Source organism: Bos grunniens, chromosome 10 (assembly GCF_055505025.1).
Source record: "Bos grunniens cultivar Pamir isolate PY7600 chromosome 10, Bosgru_T2T1.0, whole genome shotgun sequence".
In the NCBI taxonomy this organism is placed as follows: Eukaryota; Metazoa; Chordata; class Mammalia; order Artiodactyla; family Bovidae; genus Bos; species Bos grunniens.
The window spans coordinates 17837843-17858363 of record NC_141174.1 but is presented as its reverse complement, the minus strand read 5'-3'; the positions used below and the strand labels follow the sequence as shown (position 1 = coordinate 17858363).

At 41.1% G+C, this 20521-nt stretch overlaps 1 protein-coding gene across 7 annotated transcripts in view; it reads left to right on the top strand.

Moving 5' to 3' along the window:
• Nucleotides 1–19826, top strand: part of LIN52 (lin-52 DREAM MuvB core complex component) — a 112715-nt gene extending 92889 nt beyond the window's left edge. For all 7 annotated transcript variants that reach the window (XR_015134013.1, XR_015134014.1, XR_015134012.1 and 4 more), the window contains one exon: nt 17758–19826. Coding sequence is in view for 3 of the 7 variants with exons in the window: in XM_086319778.1 (XP_086175904.1) it covers nt 17758–17813 (56 nt within the window). In the remaining 4 variants the exon portion in view is untranslated. The remainder of the gene's footprint in view (nt 1–17757) is intronic.
• Nucleotides 19827–20521: the final 695 nt, after the last annotated feature.

Sequence of the window (20521 nt, the reverse complement as noted above, 5' to 3'; positions counted from 1 at the left end):
TGGGGTTTTTCGGGCAAGAATACTTGAGTGGGTTGCCATTTCTTCAGGGGATCTTCCAGACCCAGGGATAGAACCTGCATCTCTGGTATCTCCTGCATTAGACAGGCAGATTCTTTATCACTGAGCCACCTGGGAAGCCCAGGTAAGATAGGTTAGTGGTCCTCAAACTTTGAGCTTGCATCAGAATCACATTTAGAAAACTAAGATCAATGGCATCCGGTCCCATCACTTCATGGCAAAAATAGATGGGGAAACAATGGAAACAGTGACAGACTTTATTTTCCTGGGCTCCAAAATCACTGCAGATGGTGACTACACCCATGAAATTAAAAGGTGCTTGCTCCTTAGAAGAAAAGCTATGACAAACCTAGACAGAATATTAAAAAGCAGAGACATTACTTTGCCAACAAAGGTCCGACTAATCAAAGCTATGGTTTTTCCAGTAATCATTAATGGATGTGAGAGTTGGACCATAAAGAAAGCCGAGCGCTGAAGAATTTATGCTTTTGAACTGTGGTGTTGGAGGAGACTCTTGAGAGTCCCTTGGACTGCAAGGATTTCCAACCAGTCCATCCTAAAGGAAATTAGTCCTGAATATTCATTGGAAGGACGGGTGCTGAAACTGAAGCTCCAATCCTTTGGCCACATAAGGAGAAGACCCGACTTACTAGAAAAGAGCTGCCACAACTACTGAAGCCCACACACCCTAGAGCTCATGAGCTGAAACTAGAGAAGTCACTGCCATGAGAAACCCTTACACCGCAAGGAAGGGTAGCCCCTGCACTCTACAACCAGAGAAAGCCTGCACACAGCAAAGATGACCCAGTGTAGCCAAAAGTTAACAAATAAATAATCTTAAAAAAAATAATAATGGGCATGTCATAAGAACTTGTTGATTAGTTGAGGAAACAAGTTTAGAACTCTGACCTTTGATTTTTGTTGCCAGTGGTCTAGCATCTATAAAATGCTTCTTTTCTTTTTCGCTTCTTTATTGGCTTGAGTGCAAATAAATGAAAAATGTGTTTTAAATTTAATTATTAAACATTATAGTAAATGTTTATATACTGTCTAACCAGATTTCCCCTTATATTTTGCCATGTTGATCACACATAAGCTGTTTTTAAGATCTTAAATTATCACCTGTACTGTCAATGAAAGAGTGTTTTTTCTTTCAGTATATGCTTACTATAAGGCTTCCCTGGTGGATCAGTGGTAAAGAATTCACCTTCAAATGCAGGAGGCGTGGGTTCAATCCCTGGGTTGGGAAGGTTCCTCGGAGAAGGAAATGGCAAACCCACTCCAGTATTCTTGCCTGGGAAAAGCCGTGGACACAGGAGCCTGGTGGACTATAGTCCATGGGGTCACAAAAGAGTCAGACACAAATGAATGACTAAAGAACATGCTTATTATGTTAACTATATATAAACTCTCTATATAGTTATTATATATAATCTATATATTAAACTATATCAGATCAGATCAGATCAGTCGCTCAGTCGTGTCCGACTCTTTGTGACCCCATGAATCGCAGCACGCCAGACCTCCCTGTCCATCACCAACTCCCGGAGTTCACTCAGACTCACGTCCATCGAGTCGGTGATGCCATCCAGCCATCTCATCCTCTGTCGTCCCCTTCTCCTCCTGCCCCCATCCTTCCCAGCATCAGAGTCTTTTCCAGTGAGTCAACTCTTCGCATGAGGTGGCCAAAGTACTGGAGTTTCAGCTTCAGCATCATTCCTTCCAAAGAAATCCCAGGGCTGATCTCCTTCAGAATGGACTGGTTGGATCTCCCTGCAGTCCAAGGGACTCTCAAGAGTCTTCTCCAACACCACAGTTCAAAAGCATCAATTCTTTGGCGCTCAGCCTTCTTCACAGTCCAACTCTCACATCCATACATGACCACAGGAAAAACCATAGCCTTGACTAGATGAACCTTTGTTGGCAAAGTAATGTCTCTGCTTTTCAATATGCTATCCAGGTTGGTCATAACTTTTCTTCCAAGGAGTAAGCGTCTTTTAATTTCATGGCTGCAGTCACCATCTGCAGTGATTGTGGAGCCCAGAAAAATAAAAGTCTGCCACTGTTTCCACTGTTTCCCCATCTATTTCCCATGAAGTGATGGAACGAGATGCCATGATCTTCGTTTTCTGAATGTTGAGCTTTAAGCCCACTTTTTCACTCTCCACTTTCACCTTCATCAAGAGGCTTTTTAGTTCCTCTTCACTTTCTGCCATAAGGGTGGTGTCATCTGCATATCTGAGGTTATTGATATTTCTCCCAGCAATCTTGATTCCAGCTTGTGTTTCTTCCAGTCCAGCATTTCTCATGATGTACTCTGCATATAAGTTAAATAAACAGGGTGACAATATACAGCCTTGATGTACTCCTTTTCCTATCTGGAACCAGTCTGTTGTTCCATGTCCAGTTCTAACTACTAAACTGTATAGTTATTATATATAGATTAAACTCTGGAGTTTCCATGAAGTGGACTTCTATACACAGTATAATGTAATTTTACGGCTGAGGATATTTTTATGTTCTAATTCACAAATGTAAATCAGATTTTTCAGAAACATCAAAACTGGATATTTGAAAAACACAGATGGTTAACTAGCTGTAATTTCAACTCACAAGTAAACTAACCATTACCATATTGTTAGGGACCTGGGCCCTTGGCCCCTTTAATCAATAGAAATTGATACAAGGCCAGATAAGAATTCTAGTCAGGGCTTCATTAGGGCTGTGCTGCAGCATGAGGGAGGGAAAACAAGGAGCAGGTACTCTTGCTATCTCCCCAGAGAAGCTGCTTGGGTCCTTAAAGGGGGTAACAGCAGGGGCAGGTCTGTGAACTGGGCAGGAGGCATAGCTTAGGTGATCAGCCCACTCCATGGTGACGCTGTGTGCAGGGATCCTACATAATACCCTGCTTTTGCTCTCCGCCTCTCAGAAATGGCAGTTGGTCCCAGGTCCTTTTTGTATCCTCTTGTTCATAACTGTCCTAACTGTAATTGTTTTCAGTCCATTATTGTTTCTTTGTATTCTGTTGCTCAGAGAGATGTTAGTCCAGGTGCAAGCACTCTGGTTAAAGGTTCCAGGTCCCTTTAACATGACTACCTAGGTAGACACAACTTACAATCAAGTTCTCACCTTGATGTGATGTTCTTTTGCAAGAAATTCAGGGATTTTCCTGGTAGTCCAGTGGCTAAGAATCCACTTTGCAATGTAGGGGACTCAGGTTCGATCCCTAATCGGGGAACTAAGATCCTGCATGCCGTAGATATACTAAGCCCGTGCACCGCAACTAAAGATCCCTCATGCTGCAGTGAAGATCAGAGATCCTGCTTGCCACAACTTAAGACCTGATGCAGCCAAATAAATAAATAGTTTTTTTTTTAAATTCATAATCAAGTGAAAACAGTAATTGTTGTACATTTGTACTACTACATGATTTTAAAGGAAAAAGATTTTTAAATTAAGCCTTGCTGGATGAATATTATCAGTGAAATTCACTTGGTCGTGTCCTATTCTTTGCGCCCCCATGGAATTCTCCAGGCCAGAATACTGGAGTGGGTAGCCTTTCCCTTCTCCAAGGGATCTTCTCAACCGAAGAATCAAACCCAGGTCTCCTGCATTGCAGGTGGATTCTTTACCAACTGGGCTATCAGGGAAGCAAATACTATATATTGAGTATTTTTTCCAAGTCATTTAGGGAAAATATCTTTAAAAGTCTCTTCCACTGATGAATTTATTGTCTGGTCAAGTTGAGAACATGACCCATACATATGTGAAACTACATTGCAATCAATTAAAATCAAATTATCAGAACAAGTAGTTTGTTTTAAATTGGATAAATCATCTATGAAGTAAGAGTAATCCAATTACAGTAGGATTAGGGAGGTGATAATTTATATTCACAGCTGTTGATGGTGTGAAATTTAGCTGGACTAGTGAATTGGCTTCCCTGGTGGCTCAGACAGTAAAGAATCTGCCTGCTATACGTGAGACCTGGGTTCAGTCCCTAGGTTGGGAAGATCCCCTAGAGAAGGAAATGGCAACCCACTCCAGTATTCTTGCCTAGAGAATTCCATGGACAGAGGAGCCTGATGGTCTGTATAGTCCATGGGGTCCCAAAGACTCAGGTATGACTTAGCCTCTAACAAACACGCTGATGAACGTTTAGATTAAGCTATTCATTTCTGTAACTTGTTAGCTATTGGACTGGTCTAGACCTTAAAGTTACTCTTACTACTGACCCTAAAGCTTTATTTTTATTTTATTGAAGTGTAGTTGATTTGCAATACTGTGTTAATTTCTGCTGTAGTGACCCTAAAGCTTTTTCAATTCAAAAAAATTTCAATTCAAAATTCAATAAATGAGTAACCAAGGACTTATTCTTTCCACCTCCCAAAGAATTTTGTAGGAGCAAAATGTTGAGCAAGAGAGCTGCACTTGTAGCTATTTTATGAATAAATTGAAAATTGTGCTCTTAGAGTTGTCAGTGTGGTTCCTTAAATAATTAAGAAAGGTTGGAAGGCAGCAGATTCGTATCATTAGGCTTCACCTGAGTAAGATTTGGTGGACTTTAAAAAATGTTATCTGCTTTTGATCGTTTGGTCATGTGTAATTTGTTCCTCATCCAAGGAATTTAACGATGGAAATAAACACTCATGACATAAAAACTCACCCCCTTTCTCAAGCTTTTTCTGTCTATCCATTTCCAAGCCCTCTGTATAATTAATTGTCCTCATCTCTGTTCCCTGGCCTACTCTTCATTGTATTATGATATGCAATGATAATGAGAAAAAGCTATATTTCCAGAAGAGCAGTTGGTGAAGTTTGCTTTTTATTATGAAGATTTTGCAAATGTTACTAAAGTAGTGAGAATGCTATAATGAATTCCACATACCCATCCCCAACTTCAGTCAGCTTTCTGCTATTCTTGTTTTATCTCTGCCCTCTTATATCACACTTTTGTTGTGGTTGTGTTGTTGGCTGGAGTATTTCAAAGCAAATCCTAGTGCCATGGCATTCATAAGTACTTTAGTATGTATCTCTAACCAAGAAGCCCTTTTAAAAACACAATTATTATACTAAACAAAATAAAATAATAATTCCTTAATAACATAATCCTTGTCCAATTTGGCTAAAACTGTTTTTCACAGTTTGTTTGTGTGAGTTGGTATCTGGAGAAGGTCTGCACATTTGCATTTGGTTGACATCAGACTTCAGCCTCTTAATCTTCTCTATAAATAGGCATGCTCTGTTCTTCTAGAGCTCCCCCAACCCCGCCAGTGCTGTTTAATTATTGAAGAAACTAGGTTGTTTGTATGGGAAGATCTCCTGCATTTTAAATTTGGATGATTTTTATCCTAGTGGTAGCATTTCACGCTTTCCTGTTTTCCCCCCAAATTTCATGCAGTCTAGTGGAGTTAGAGAATAAAGTGATTTTGGAATCAGTCTTTTTGGAAAGAATGGTTCATACATGTACTTGCTATTGCTGCATATCAGAAAGCATAAGACCTTCATTTGTTCCAGTTTCAATGAGGATCATTGGGTTTAGGTGGTGTACATCTGATCTCTTTCATAATAAAAGTGATAATTATCAGTAGCAGCTATTTGGTTTTCCTGAAATATAGTCCAGAGAGGAAAGGCAAGAAAAAAAGATTGGTTTTTCCCCCCTTTTACTTACTGATTTTCAGAACATAAGATGAGTTGAAATAACTAAGGACTTTTAAGAAACATCATAGGTATTTATATTTAATATTATTTCTAACTACTATAATTATTATTCTTTCTGACAGTCAGAACTGTCCCATCTTTAGTTAGTGGACACCCCTTTTTGTTGACTCCTGTGTTGTTTGACGTGACTCCAGTAATCTTTGGTAACTTCTTTCCTTTCAGCATGTCAAGATATTCTGTGTTCATTTACTTCTTCAGACTTAGAATCTCATCCATATCTCCAAGTAACCTTGGTTCCTTTTAGTAGAAATCTAAGTATTAAGAGTATTCGTTAGTACTGAACTGTCAGGCTTCTGGTCCTTTTCCATGGACAGAGTTTGTAAACGAGTGTTGTTGTTTTTTTTTTTTTCAAGAAAAGAAGTTGTATTCGTACCAATATGCCTAGTTCAAATTAAAAATGTTTAAGGGTATTAATTGATTTTTAAAAATTTTAATTTTTCTGAAGTATGGTCAATTTCAGAGAAGGCAATGAATGGCACCCCACTCCAGTACTCTTGCTTGGAAAATCCCATGGACGGAGGAGCCTGGTAGGCTGCAGTCCATGGGGTCTCTAGGAGTCGGACACGACTGGGTGACTTCACTTTCACTTTTTACTTTCATGCATCGGAGGAGGAAATGGCAACCCACTCCAGAGTTCTTGCCTGGAGAATCCCAGGGACAGGGGAGCCTGGTGGGCTGCCGTCTATGGGGTCGCACAGAGTCGGACACGACTGAAGTGACTTAGCATAGCATAGCATGGTCGATTTACAGTGTGTTAGTTTCAAGTGTATGGCGAAGCGATTCAGTTATACTTTCTTTTGTAGATTCTTGTTTCATTTATAACATTTTTGATTTTGATTTTTTTGAAATGTGCGGGCTTCTCATTGCGGTGGCTTCTCTTGTTGCAGAGCACGGGCTCTAGGGCGTGTCGTCTTAGTAGTTGTGGCTCCGAGGTGCTAGAACACAGCTCAGTAGTTGTGGTGCACAGGCTTAGTTGCTCCGTAGCATGTCGGATCTTCCTGGATCAAGGATTGAACCCATGTCTCCTGCGTTGGCAGGTGGATTCTTTACTACTGAGCCGCCAGATCAGTTCAGTTCAATTCAGTTGCTCAGTCATGTCTGACTCTTTGCGACTCCATGAATCGCGGCACGCCAGGCCTCCCTGTCCATCACCAACTCCCGGAGTTCACTCAGACTCATGTCCATCGAGTCCGTGATGCCATCCAGCTGTCTCATCCTCTGTCGTCCCCTTCTCCTCCTGCCCCCAATCCTTCCCAGCATCAGAGTCTTTTCCAGTGAGTCAACTCTTCGCATGAGGTGGCCAAAGTACTGGAGTTTCAGCTTTAGCATCATTCCTTCCGAAGAAATCCCAGGGCTGATCTCCTTCAGAATGGACTGGTTGGATCTCCCTGCAGTCCTTGGGGCTCTCAAGAGTCTTCTCCAACACCACAGTTCAAAAGCATCAATTCTTTGGCGCTCAGCCTTCTTCACAGTCCAACTCTCACATCCATACATGACCACTGGAAAAACCATAGCCTTGACTAGACGAACCTTTGTTGGCAAAGTAATGTCTCTGCTTTTGAATATGCTATCTAGGTTGGTCATAACTTTCCTTCCAAGGAGTAAGCGTCTTTTAATTTCATGGCTGCAGTCACCATCTGCAGTGATTGTGGAGCCCAGAAAAATAAAGTCTGCCACTGTTTCCACTGTTTCCCCATCTATTTCCCATGAAGTGATGGAACGAGATGCCATGATCTTCGTTTTCTGAATGTTGAGCTTTAAGCCCACTTTTTCACTCTCCACTTTCACCTTCATCAAGAGGCTTTTTAGTTCCTCTTCACTTTCTGCCATAAGGGTGGTGTCATCTGCATATCTGAGGTTATTGATATTTCTCCCAGCAATCTTGATTCCAGCGTGTGCTTCTTTCAGCCCAGCATTTCTCGTGATGTACTCTGCATATACAAGATGGGTCAGGGCCAGACCCATCTAATTCCAAAGCCAGACAAGAGAAATCCTTCCTACAGTATACATTGTCTCTCTTTACCAGAAGGAAAGCAGAGAACACAAAGTTAACATTGTAAATGGTTTAGTCTCTTGTTTTAACCTGGCAGAAATACAGTGTTTTATCTTTTTTTTTTTTTCTGTTTACATTTACTACTGAATGACTACAAATACATGTAATCAAAATACATGTGCTTATTTTCTGTGGGAATATTTTTTATGTAAGAAAATAGAAAAACATGTCTTCTTATCTAAGTTAAGTAAAACAATTTCAATATCTGTTTTTATTGTTTTCAATTTAATTATGGTTCTCTGTTTAAAATACTGTAGCAAAAATATCCCCCAGATATTTCTAGCCTATTAAAATGATGCCCCTTCTAAGTATCCTATTTATTTATTTAACAAATATTTGTTAAAATCTATATTCAGGGTATTTTATAGTGTATATTTGAAATAACTTCACTAAATGAAATAACCAAAACATGCAAGGTTTTGTAAATAGCCATTAAATTTTAGGGGGAAATTTTTTTCTTGTGCCAGCACTTACTGAGCACCTAAATGTACCATCTTAAGTCTTACAACAACTGACTCAGGTAGGTAGTAAACCCCCATTTTACAGATGAAGTAACTGAGGCATAGAGAGGCTACATAATTTACCTGAGATCACTATCTAATAAGTGATAGATTCAGACCTAAAGTTCAAATCCTTTGCTATCGTAAGTTTTTCTATATCATATATAATATATTAAAAAGTCCTATCAAACAACAAGAAAGTACGGAAATATATTTTTCCTTGCTGGTGAGTTAAGTCCATACTACCGTCCTATGAACCATGCGTGAAGATACATAGACATTTTCTTTGCTGTCTTAAACCAAAACTATCTGCAGTTAAAACTCAAGATTCTAATTTTACAAACAAGGCCACCTCTAACAAAATTAAAATAAAATTACATTATCCCCTGGCTTAAAGAAGAATTCTCCAGTAACTATAGAAGTGCTTGTGGTGTGAAGAGAGCATCTTAAATCTCCATGTAAGTCATACACAAAGTGTTATTGCAGTGAAAAAATAGTGGCGTGAATAATACCTGCTCACAGCCCAAGACACTTGATGTATCTTGGACCTCAGTGTTTGTTGGATTTTGCAATTTCATGAGCAAGATTTGTATTTTTGTAAAGTTCTATATTTCTGTGTGTCCCACTTGATGTCACATCTGTATTCTCAGATTGTAGCGTTCCATTAAAAAATATAAATAATCTCAGCCCCTCCTCCCTCCTCCCCCTCCCCCCACACTCATTTTGTATAATATGGTAATGATATCACCGTAGCAGTAATTACGGGTCATCTTCATTTCTTTCATCTCTGCCTGTTCTGATGGCTTCATTCCTTTGACGGAAAAGATTTGGCTCTGGGTGCTATGATTATTTTGTTAAGCATTATTCGAATAGACAGGAGTGAGAGAAATTAATCAATCCAAATGCAATTAGCATCATGTTTAACCCAGTGATGGACGTCTCAAGGTGAAACAGCTAGGGGAGTTTCAGACATTATTATTCAATCCGGTGGTTCTTATCTAAATTATAATCAAGAGAGGTTTTTATTGGCCTCGCAGTGTGAAGATGTAACTCTTTCCCTGGCCTGGGGGTCAGTAAGACTGGGGCCTGCATCCTCTGTAGATGTTTGCTACTGCCAGCACCCTGAGGTGGGGATGAGTAGGAAAGTTGTCTTAATGAACAAGTCCTTTGAAATTTATCTATGCTGGGATCCTGGTCTGAATTTCCTGGGAGTGGGATATTGCCTGTGAATAAATTACTCTAACTTGGGGCAAAATATTTTGTGTCCTGATGAAGTCACTTTGACTAGTCACTCTTTCTTAACCTTGCGTGATAGATCATTATTGCTGTACTTACTTTATGAATGAGGAAATTAAGGCTGTGTGAATCTACTAGCCTTTGGTCATAGTGTTTCACCACAATCTATATTAAGTACAGGCCCTGAAGTGTGAATGTTCTGTGAACATTTATGAGCATTTAATAAAAGTTTGCCCCAAGAATATTGATCCATTGCTTTGATCTCATTGCCTTTCACTCAGTTGAGTTCGCCCTTGAAAAGGGAACCAAGTGAAATAGGCCTCTGGGCCCTCTGGAGAGGAAACATACCACAGACAAGAAGTTGTTAGGTCTCATTTCTTGAACATAGATCTTTGGGGTCGCTTGTTGTTTTGGTTTGTTTTTTAGTAGGGAGAAGAATGATAAAAAGGATTGAATATTTGAAATCTTGTCTTGTTTTGCTTTTGAAAGAGGGCAGGACAGGGAGAGTTGATGGAGAAACACAGGCTTTTGCTTGAATACATTTTTCAAATACCTGACAATTAAGATTCTTCTGCTTTCAATCTTCAGGCATCATGGCTGACACTTCCCGTATTTTATGTTCCTGCTTGATGTTTTATATTTTGAGAATATATCTGTTGGCTGGATATTTCTGTCTTTTTTTTCCTCCATTGTGAAAAGCCATTAAAATTATTTTCCATATTGGAACTATCCAAATGCGTTTACCTGTATGTTGAGTCCTGGCTTTTCTTTTTTATATTACTTCTTAGATAAAACAGTCTCTGGAAATGACCCTTACTATGAGCTGAAAAAAAAAATGTTTGACATAAAATTATCTTTTTCTGAATTCAGTGGAGAGAAGACTCTTCTTAGCCAAGCCACCCTTTTCGGAAGAAAAAGTCCTGTTGGAGAGACAGAACACTCTATAGAAACAGAATCTGGAAAATGTGCCCCCAAAAGGATTTTTTGAGAATTCTTAGGATGAAGATTTTCATAGTCAATGATAAGTTTGGTCACAGAGGTAGCACCCAGGCTATTCTTTCCTTAGATATGTATTTCATTGTCCTTTTGAAATGCTTATGGGAATTTTAAGGGAATTTTAAGCAAAGGCCTCTGTCTGCTTTCAAACACTGCTTTTATATAGACTCTTACGTGGGTTGACTCTCCCATGAGTTGATTGAGGGTGGTCTGTGGCCCTTATTACAATTATACCACTTTCTGAGGGCCACCAGTGTTCTAATGAGGTCCCAGGAGCCCTTCTCACCCAGGGACTTCATGACCAGTTCATAGCACCTTCTATTCTTGACAGTGGCCCCAGCCCTTCTGCTGCTCTCACATCAGAGGCATTATAAAGTACTTAGTCCTTGACTTGAATTATCGATCACTTAGTGGTAGGTTTTGTGCGGAGGTCTGACTGGAGCATGGTGAGGTATCTCACCTCGCAGCCTGCTCGGGCACTGCTCTGCTGTATGCCGGCTCTATGCCAGAGTGACGGGAAACCCTTCCCTCCCCGTTCCTATGAGAGAGACATCGGCTCTATGAATCCCAGTGGTTTCCTTTGTTCTCCTCTGATGTACCAAGATACCTGTGAACTGCTAGCTAGCTGTCTCCAAGGCCTCTTCTCATTTATGTGACTTTTCCCTCATACCTAGAACCTTGTAGGTTGGGTCTCTACGTGACTAAGCTGTTCATCCACCGCCTTCATGCTTCTCTCCTGCACAGTGCACACTGATGACTACCAGGTCCCTCTTCATTGTTAGAACACTTTCAACCAAAAAATATTTGTTAAAGAAAAGTCAAAACTGTAATCAAAACAAATGGCACATCATTTCCACAAAGTGTCTTCTATAAATCTAGTTAAATAGATAACCATTTAACACATGGATTTAAACCAAACTAACTAGAGTTTTATGTGCTCCTTTTTGCTAGAAGGAGCTGCTCGTACAGTTAAGGAAGGTTGCTGCCCCAACTAGTACCCAGGTTTGAGCCTCCAGAATAAACCTGTTACACAAATGCAAGACAGTCGTGTTTCCCTTCATGTTTGAGATCTTTTAAAAAATAAATAGTTTATCCCCTTTTTGCCACTCCTGGTGCTGCTTGTATGCTCAGTTGGGGCTGACCTGGTACCTCTTTTGTGACATGGCAGCTAAGGAGATGCCATTGTTTCTTGTGGCCGATGGATGCCCAAGGAAGGAGTCATCATATTAATGAAAACCAAGAACAGTCATCGTGTTAATTTGAAGGTGGCAGGGCAGGACAGTTCTGTGGCACACAGATAAAGCATATACCACTTAGTTAACTAATGAAGGTTTACTGTGAAAGATAGGGTTTGTCAATCAGGTAGATTAGATTCCGATTTAATGGGCAGCCAATTCATGAAGCAGATGCACTGTAAGAGCAAAATAACTTACTGGGATATGAAAGACAAGAGCTGAATGAGCACGCCGCTGATGAGGAGGGGCACTGTCACAGAACCGGAATTCGGCCGCATTTGTTGTCAGTCAAAACATAACATTGGTCATTTAGGGTTTTTTTGTTTTAAAGGAATATGCTCATGTACATCACCAGTTACTTGAAGTGCATAAAGAAGTGAGAAAGGAGTACACGAAAGAACAGAAAAATCCATGCTGTACTAGCCAAGATGCAGTCGGTGTTCCAGCAGCAGACAGGAGGTGTCTGCTTTGAAGGAACTTGCTCTTTACTCCAGAAGTCAGTTCCCTCAGACCAAGAGGACATGCTCAGTTTGTCTCTCCCACAACCTGACTACTACAGTATGGCTTTTTCTATTTTTTCCTGTATGCCTTCCTCACTCTTCACTGTACTTCAAGTAACTGGTGATGTAGATGAGCATATTATCCACCCCCTTTTAAAAAAGAAAACAACTAAATATAGTGTTATGTTCTGATGGACAACAACTGGGGCAGAATTCTGGTTCTGTGACAGTCTTCCTCCTTTCCTCCATCAGTGGCGTGCTCATTCAGCCCTTGTCTTCCATATTCCAGTAAGTTATTTCGCTCTCACTGTTTAACAGAAAACAAACAAAAATCCTTGCATACAATTCTCCTGTTCAATTGGAGAATTTTTTTAATATTTTTCACTTTATCACTGTAAAACCTAAGGCGTTTTTTAACTTTTTTGTACATTAGCTGTTATGTGTAGGGCAATCTGTCTTAAAGCAGGGATAAATTGCTCTAAGAGAAATGAATCCTTGATAATTTTCCCATTAAGCATCTTGTGGCTTAAATAAACTTCCTGTTTGACGTGAAAGAAAGAGTCATATAGTAGCTAGCATTTACCAAATGCCTGTGTGACCCTTGTATTAACCCCACCTTGAACAGATGAGGAGTTTGAAACACAGAGAGATGACTCTGGCAACTTGCCTGCAGTGGTTCAGGCTCAGTATGGGAGCTGGGATTTTGAATCTGAGCCTGGCTAATGCTAAAAACCCTGCTCTTGGGAATTCCTTGGCAGTCCAATGGTTAGGACTCCACGCTTACACTGCTGGGAGCCTGGGTTCAGTCCCTGGTTGGGGAACTAGTCCCGAAAGCTGCATGGTGCGGCCAAAAAATTTAAAAAAAATAAAAGCCCTGCTCTTTTCACAACATTATGCTGTCTCCTTTGTTTCCTGGCCACTCATATTAGAGTCTCCTGAACAGTCTGTTGTTGCTGTTCAGGATGTGAGAGAACCACTGAAAAGTAACTCTCCTCCACCTGACTAATATTTTTAATTATATTGAGACACAGAAATATTTAAAATAGTTTGCATTAGAACTGAAAACCAAATGCTATGAGTTTCTTCCATTTCATTAAAAGTTACTTAATCTTTCGATTGTCTCCTGTCTTAAAGCCAAGCAGAATTTTATCAGGCAATTGCCTCAAAGTTATAATCTGGAAAATCTTTCCGTAATGAAACCCATATGTCATGGGCGAAAGGTGCAGAGCCCTGGCAGAGAGGGCTGGTCTCATGAGAGCTTGTGCACCCAATCTCGTTAACCAGGGTGCCTCTGGTAATCCCTCATCCCCTCACCAGTGAGAAATCAATCTGTACCACTGAAATCTTTTTCAACCAGCCACCAGAAAATTTACTGCAGAGAAGGCAGTTTGGGGATAGTCATTGTGGAAAGGGAGCCAGAGGCAAGGCTGAGTGTAGGCTGGAGGAATTGGAGAGTCTAAAGAAGAGATTACATTCAAGCACACACCACCTTCACCGCAAGCAGGATGGAGTCCTCCCTTCAGCCCTGACCTCTCTAACGTGTACCCAGGTATTTACAACTGCCATGAACCTGACAGCCCTAGGGAACCTGTGAAGGGGTAATAGAACCAGCATCAACCTGAAAGTTGATTTTAGTTTATCCGTTTGTTGTCTTTAAATGTGTACACGTTGTCCCCCTGTCGCTCACTCCGTAGCAGTTCTCATGTTCACCCTTTGGTGAGAGTCTTGATTGCGGCTTTCTCGGTTTTTGGTCTGTGCCCAGCCTAGCAGGGCCCGTAAATCACAGCTTGATGTGGAGGTCGTGCTTCTCTTCTGCACGGCATACACTGTGGTGGCTGAGCACCAATGGATCCCCCTTGGCTTAGTGATTACACTGTGGTAGCAGTGTTGCCCTTCTGTTGAGTCTTAGAATCCTAGAGAATTAATCCGGAACTAGAAGATAGTTAAGAAATGGTGTTGACTCCAGATAAAACTCTCTAGCAATTTTATTGTCCCCAGGACGGTCTTCTGACACATTGTGGGGAAAAAAGAACCAGGAGAGAAGGCAGAAATCATAATTGCCAAGCTGAGGAGCATAGAATCTTACCCTGACTATTAATGCAAGGATTATACTGAGAAGAAGGGATGGAACTAGGCAGGAGGATGTAGAAATACCTTCGTCTCCTCTGTCAGCAAGCTGTCGTCTTCTCTAAAGGTTTTTCCCCAACGAGATTTGAGATCCTTGGTGGGAGTTTTTTAGTAAAATATATTTACATATAAAACCGTACTGGAAGGTGTGTGAGGGTGTGTGTGTGTGTGTAGAAGAGGAATACGGAATAGTAGCAGAAGGCTGTCTCTACTCCTAATGGGATTTTGTAGCAGCATGTGCGAGTTTGTTTCAGAAGTCAAAAATGAACAGATGTTGGTATAAATTACCTCTGTGTCTGATGTCTTGCAAATTAAAAGCGCGGTTGGCATCACTAAACAATTTCACTAGGTTTGGGGGGTGCAGTTAGCGGGCGGTGATTACTGTAGCAGGTCGGTAAGAATCTTCATGATGCAGTAGAACAGGAGAGCCAAGGATAGAGAGATGAGGAATAAAACCAGGGGTATATGAATTAATCAGAGATGTTAACATCGCTGATGACAAGTGAACAGGAGGGCACGTGCTCTGGAGCAGCCGCTGACCCGCAGCAATTTCTCTGTGCACAGAAAGGGGTTGGTGCTTAGGATGTGATTTATAGGGTACAGCCCTCTTTTAGGGAGCAGCTATGTCAGGAATTCGTATATCTCCTATATAGGACCAGCGAGTAGGAAAACTTTCTCCCCTCCCATGTAGAAGATGATGTCTTTTGAATTACTTCTACTTTTACGGTGGTTTTGCTGCAGCTCTGTGTACTTAGATTAGGTTGAAGGGGGAGGAATGATTGAGTAGAAAGGGGGTTGTTAAAAAGGATTGGTTAGATTCAAGGAGAGCTTGCCACTGAGAGACTTTGGAATATCCGTTTATTTCTCTTTTTAAATCCTTTTGATCCCTCGAATAGATTGGATTTTGTAAAATTTTAGGTCTTAAAATATTGGTCATTTTCCCATTTGGGGAAAAAACAGTAAAGAATTGGGTTATATGAAGTGCAAGAGGCAGAAATAATTAGTAAAATCAGTACCGTGCTCTTAGCCCAGGATTTTTGGAACAAGGCTCAGTTCTACCCACTGAGTTTTTTTTATTACCCAAGTCTGATTTCTAAAGCACCTGCTTCTAGCCATGCTGCAGGCTCATTGGATACTGTGTTTAAAGTCATTAGTAAGCACTGGAGAATAGACAGAAAACCTATCCAAGGAGGAATAAATGATGAGACCCACTCTGAACAAAAGTATAAGTAGTCATTTCCTATAGGATCAGGCTGAGGGGAAGATTCCAAGAATTGGGATGTTTGAGATTGCTAGTCTGCCTTATCACAATCCACTCACTTATTCACTCAGGAAATACTGCGTACAAGGGAAGCAGCAGACTACCAACTTCCTCTGAAAGGTGATGTTTTAATAATGTTACCACTGCACTAAGCATGATCATGGCTGAATACCCAAGAGGGCAGAGCAGGTGGCATTAATCTGCTACTCATTTTACGGATGAGGAAACTGAGGCTCAGAGATCCTACCCAACTCAAGGTGTCACCCAGCTGACAAATACTAGAGTTGGAACTTAATTCAGAGCCTATATTCTCTGAAAGAAGTCCATGCTGCCTCCCCTGGTCAAGAAAACACTTGTTTGGATTTCTCCTAGAGTAGTTAGTCCTGTGCCTGGATCTCTCCATAAATCTGGTATTACTTTCATCAAGGGAAATGACTTTCCTGCCAAACAAGGTAAATTTTAAAAGACTCCCACAGTGTAGAGAGTGAGCAGTGAGGGTCACCAACAAGTCTTACTGTTTGTCTGTGGAAGGGAAGGAAACTGACTACTGTGTGCCCACTTGGTTCCAGTTCTTTTGTGTATCATCATTCATCTAGCCAGCATTTATCAGCAGATACTGAGTTCAGTGCTGTGCTAGGTGCTGGCCATATAAACAATAGTAAAATACCACCTCTGCCCTCAGTTCTTACATTTCCATGAAAGAAGACAATCACATCAACAAGTAATTGCAAGTCTTGTAGGAACTTTGTATGTATGGAGTTTGGCATAAGCCCACTGAAGGAATGGTCAGTTTGATTTTGGCCAGGGTAGGGTTGTGGGTATATGAGATAAAACCCAGGACTGGGGCTTCCATTCCTAGTTAATGGGATTTCCTTTTCCTTTGTTGGAGCTTTGAACTTGTGAAAGATAGGGAATGAGTAGACTACAGTTACCTAAAACTTTCCAGTAGTTACAAAGTTTGTTCTTTCTTTCTTGTAGAACTAAACCGAGAACAATTCAATATGGGTGGTAGGGGTGGGAAGTGGGCACCCGTCATCTGGCACCATTTGCTCTGCTGGGAAGGAAAACACAGAGCCTAGGGTGAAGGTCCTTCTCATCCCAGCAGGTGCCTCCCTAGTCATCTCCTTTGGCCAAGATGGAGACATGTCCCTGGGAAGCCAGAGGGCACCGCAGCCTGCTGTGTGTCCACCGTGTGGTTCCAAACTTCTGGACTCCAGCTATAGAAAACTTTCAGCACTGTTACATCCATCCAAGAGACATAAAAAGAGGATCCATTTAAGAGACATAGGGATAAGGATGAAGGGGGTTATGCCACATATGATTTTTGAGAATTTGCTTGACCGAGCTAAAACTGGGGGCTTCTAAAGTGGGTCTTGTAATTGAGAAATGTTTTACTTTGATTTTCAGAGCCTCATATGTAGGAAAGTAGCTGTATAAACCCTCTTGTAACTACAGCATTCAAAGATTGATGGTGCTGCAAGTCAGAGAAAGACACATAAACCTTGCCTGGCTATATTAAATATCTAAGGACTGACAATGCCAAGAGAGAGAAGACCAAAGCTCTATAAACCCTACTTTATTACTCCATCCACAGATGAACTGCCCTGAGGGAATATAAACCCTGTTAGATTACAGTGTCCAGGGACTACCACTCCTGAGAGATGGGGTAAATGATCTCTAATTTTGATTTGAGATTATAAATGTCCAGAGACCAACAATCTAGAAAAGACTGTGATCTTGGTTGGATTTTAGCTTCCAGAAGCAAACCTCCTGAGACAGTGAACATGAGTCTTAGGTTACATTCTTGAGGGAGAGAGGGATTTGGGGGGAGCTCCCTGGTGATTTTTTTAAAAGGGTAAATGATAAAGATTTCCCCAGTTGGCCTGCACCTTATAGTAATTACCAACTTCAGGACAGTGTTGGTAATTACTATAGTTGTCAAGAGTGCTTTGTGTTTCCTTCTTTTTGGAGCTTAGTAGGGATGGAATCTGTTAGGATAGCAACTTTGTATACAATTTATGTCAATGTGCATTCTCAAATTAAGCCTTCCTGTGAACCCTTTTTCAGAGCTTAGGTGTTCATTGATCTTTCATGTACTTTGTGATTCCAGCCAGAGAGATGACAAGGGGGAAGTTCCTCAACATTCTAGAGAAGCCCAAGAAGTAGCAGCTGCTTGTGGACAGGATGTCCTGGGGCCCGGAACCATGCTTCCTTCCCAGTGCAGCTCTGAAGATGCACACCTCACTGCTTCCTGACCAGAGGCCAGAGGGTGCACTCCAGAATTCACCCTCTCCCCTGCTTCTGGCACTCTGCACCTCTGAGGACGTTCGGCAGCAAGAGAAGAATCTTCTCTACCCAAGGATCGGTGCAGTGATTCCATCAGCTTCCAGACTTTGACCGTCTCAACCTCGGATGCTGGTGACACCAGAGAGCATATCATTCTTAAAGGTCAAAGTCCTGCTTTCTCGTTTCCAGAAGTGATTCAGGAGCTCCAGGATCTTACAGTTGATTTGATTCAGTGATGGCAAAGTCAGTTGAGACATGTTGATTGGACGAGTTCCTTTGAATCGTACTTCATCTCTTAGGAAGTATTTATGATGCTAGGAGACCAGAGGCCAATTAGATTCTGGACCAGTTAGATTCAGGTCAGGGTACAGTTTGACCTGCAAACCCACCAATGTATACTAGGTTCCAGGAATCCCCAGCTAGAGAAATGCTTTTGAAATTCTACACCTCTCATGATAGTCGCATCCCCCAATGCCTTCTGTTCCCTACCTCCAACGGCCCCCCATGTGTCTGACTCCAGAGAGTGGGATCCCTGTGTACCAACTCCCTCCTGGGATTAGCTTGTACAGTGAAAGGCGCATGCAGGGTTGCATTGGGTTCTAGATATCAAGACTAGCTTAAAGATGATGGAAAGGACTTTTGAGTTCTGCTTAATCTGTTACAGATTCAAGTGAGAAAGTAGGTATGGCCTGAAAGATAGAAGGGGATTGAGTGCAGAAGTTCCCATTTGATTAAAAACTAGAAATTGTAATTGACCTTAAGGGAATGTGCTATGGAATGGTGGCAAAATTTTGCTTGCCCCGCTATCCCATCTCATAGCACAGATTAGATAGTTCACTCATATAACAGAAATACACACACACACACACACACACACACACACACACAGAAGAGAAAGAATTTCTTGACTCTACAATTCTTATGGAGCTCTTTGTCCATTATCTATGTTACGACCTGAAAATCTAGCCCATGTTTAAAATTGATTGTAAGTATTCTCCTTATTTTGTCTTGTAAGTTAGCCCCCAGCTTCTGTTATTTTGAGAAGTTCATGGGGTTTCCTAAACCTTATGAAAAGAAGGTCCATGTGGCAGTAGTGTGTTAGTGTTTAGACACTAGGGATGTTGTGGTCAAGGTCTGATGCGGAGTGTCTGGCTAGGGTACAGCACTGCTCAGTTGAACAGCTGGTCCGTTAGCCGTTTCCTGACACTTCTGCCTTGTTTCCCGTGCTAGAAGTAAGGCTGGGTTTTTCTTTCATTTGCTTCCTTTGACCATCCATGCAATTTTACTTATTGATCAGGGTGGGTGGAATTTAACACAAGACATTAAAAGAGAGTATGAGAAGGCAAACATTCTGTTTGGATGCGATATATAAGGTTAGGCTAGAGAGGTTTTGATTTTAAGTAAAGCTTATCATTGACATTCCTTTATCTTAAATACGGTTAAAGAATGTAAAAGATGGGGAGAGAGAAGGAAGGAGGGCTGTGCAAAAAAATAATGCCACAATGTCAGATTCTAACTTTGCTCTGTTTTTTGAGAATTGATGGTGTCAGGCACTTCTAAGTGCTTGAGGATATTGAGAAATAGATGGAGAACATGGGGGTACCTCCCTCAAACCAACTCCGGTCTGTAACCTGGTTTTGGGGTCTGCTTTGGCCTCTTCCTTTTACTGTCATCTTATCCACCAGCACTTAATATACGTAGATGTTTTAGAATTGCAATATTTATTGGTTTTGTATTTGCTGTCCTTAGAAATGTTATTGATGTATTTTTATATTGATAATATAAATTTATGTACAATGTGTGCATGTATGTATTTTAGGATGTTAGAGGATTGTACTTTGTATATGGTGGTTTCTGTGTCGTCATAATAAATATTTACGTTTTATTAGGAAAGTGAGTTTTTCCTCGAAAGGTCAACTTGCATATTTAAAGCACAGACCTCATCAGAAAGCACAGCTATAACAGCAGATGACCGACTGTCTTCCCTTTAATATCACGCTGGGCGATGTGGGGCTTTGTGATCATCTACCACATGGTCTCCAGCTACCAGCCACCCAACTCATTGTTTCATACTTCCCCTCGTCTGCTAATAAAGTCTAGACCCGTCCTCCTGGCATTTAAAACTCTCTACATGTAACCCTAAATAACCCTCCAGTTTGGTTTCCTTTCTCTCCAATATATGAAGTCTCTATCCCAGTTAATCTGAACAGTCCCCAGTTCCTCACTTACGTGCCTTTGTGGATGCCATTGAGTTCCTAGAAGCCTTGGATCCTTTTCCTGCCCATCAACCTGTTCTTCCTGTAAAACCCCATGATCCAACTGGGCATAATCCTTCCCCCTGCGTTCTCACAGCATTTATTTATACCACCCTTATGACTCTTATTACGACAGTCTACCTTATATTTCAGTGATCTGAGTACATATCTTAGTCCCCACTAATTTATCTGCTCCCCGAGATTGTGGCTGTCTCCCACACATCTAAGTTCTGCAGTGGCTTCTCTGAACTGGAGGTTCATGACCTGTTTGTTTGCATGCTTCCAGTTAAACATGACATATCAAAAGCAAATATTTCTCTGCCACCTGCTATA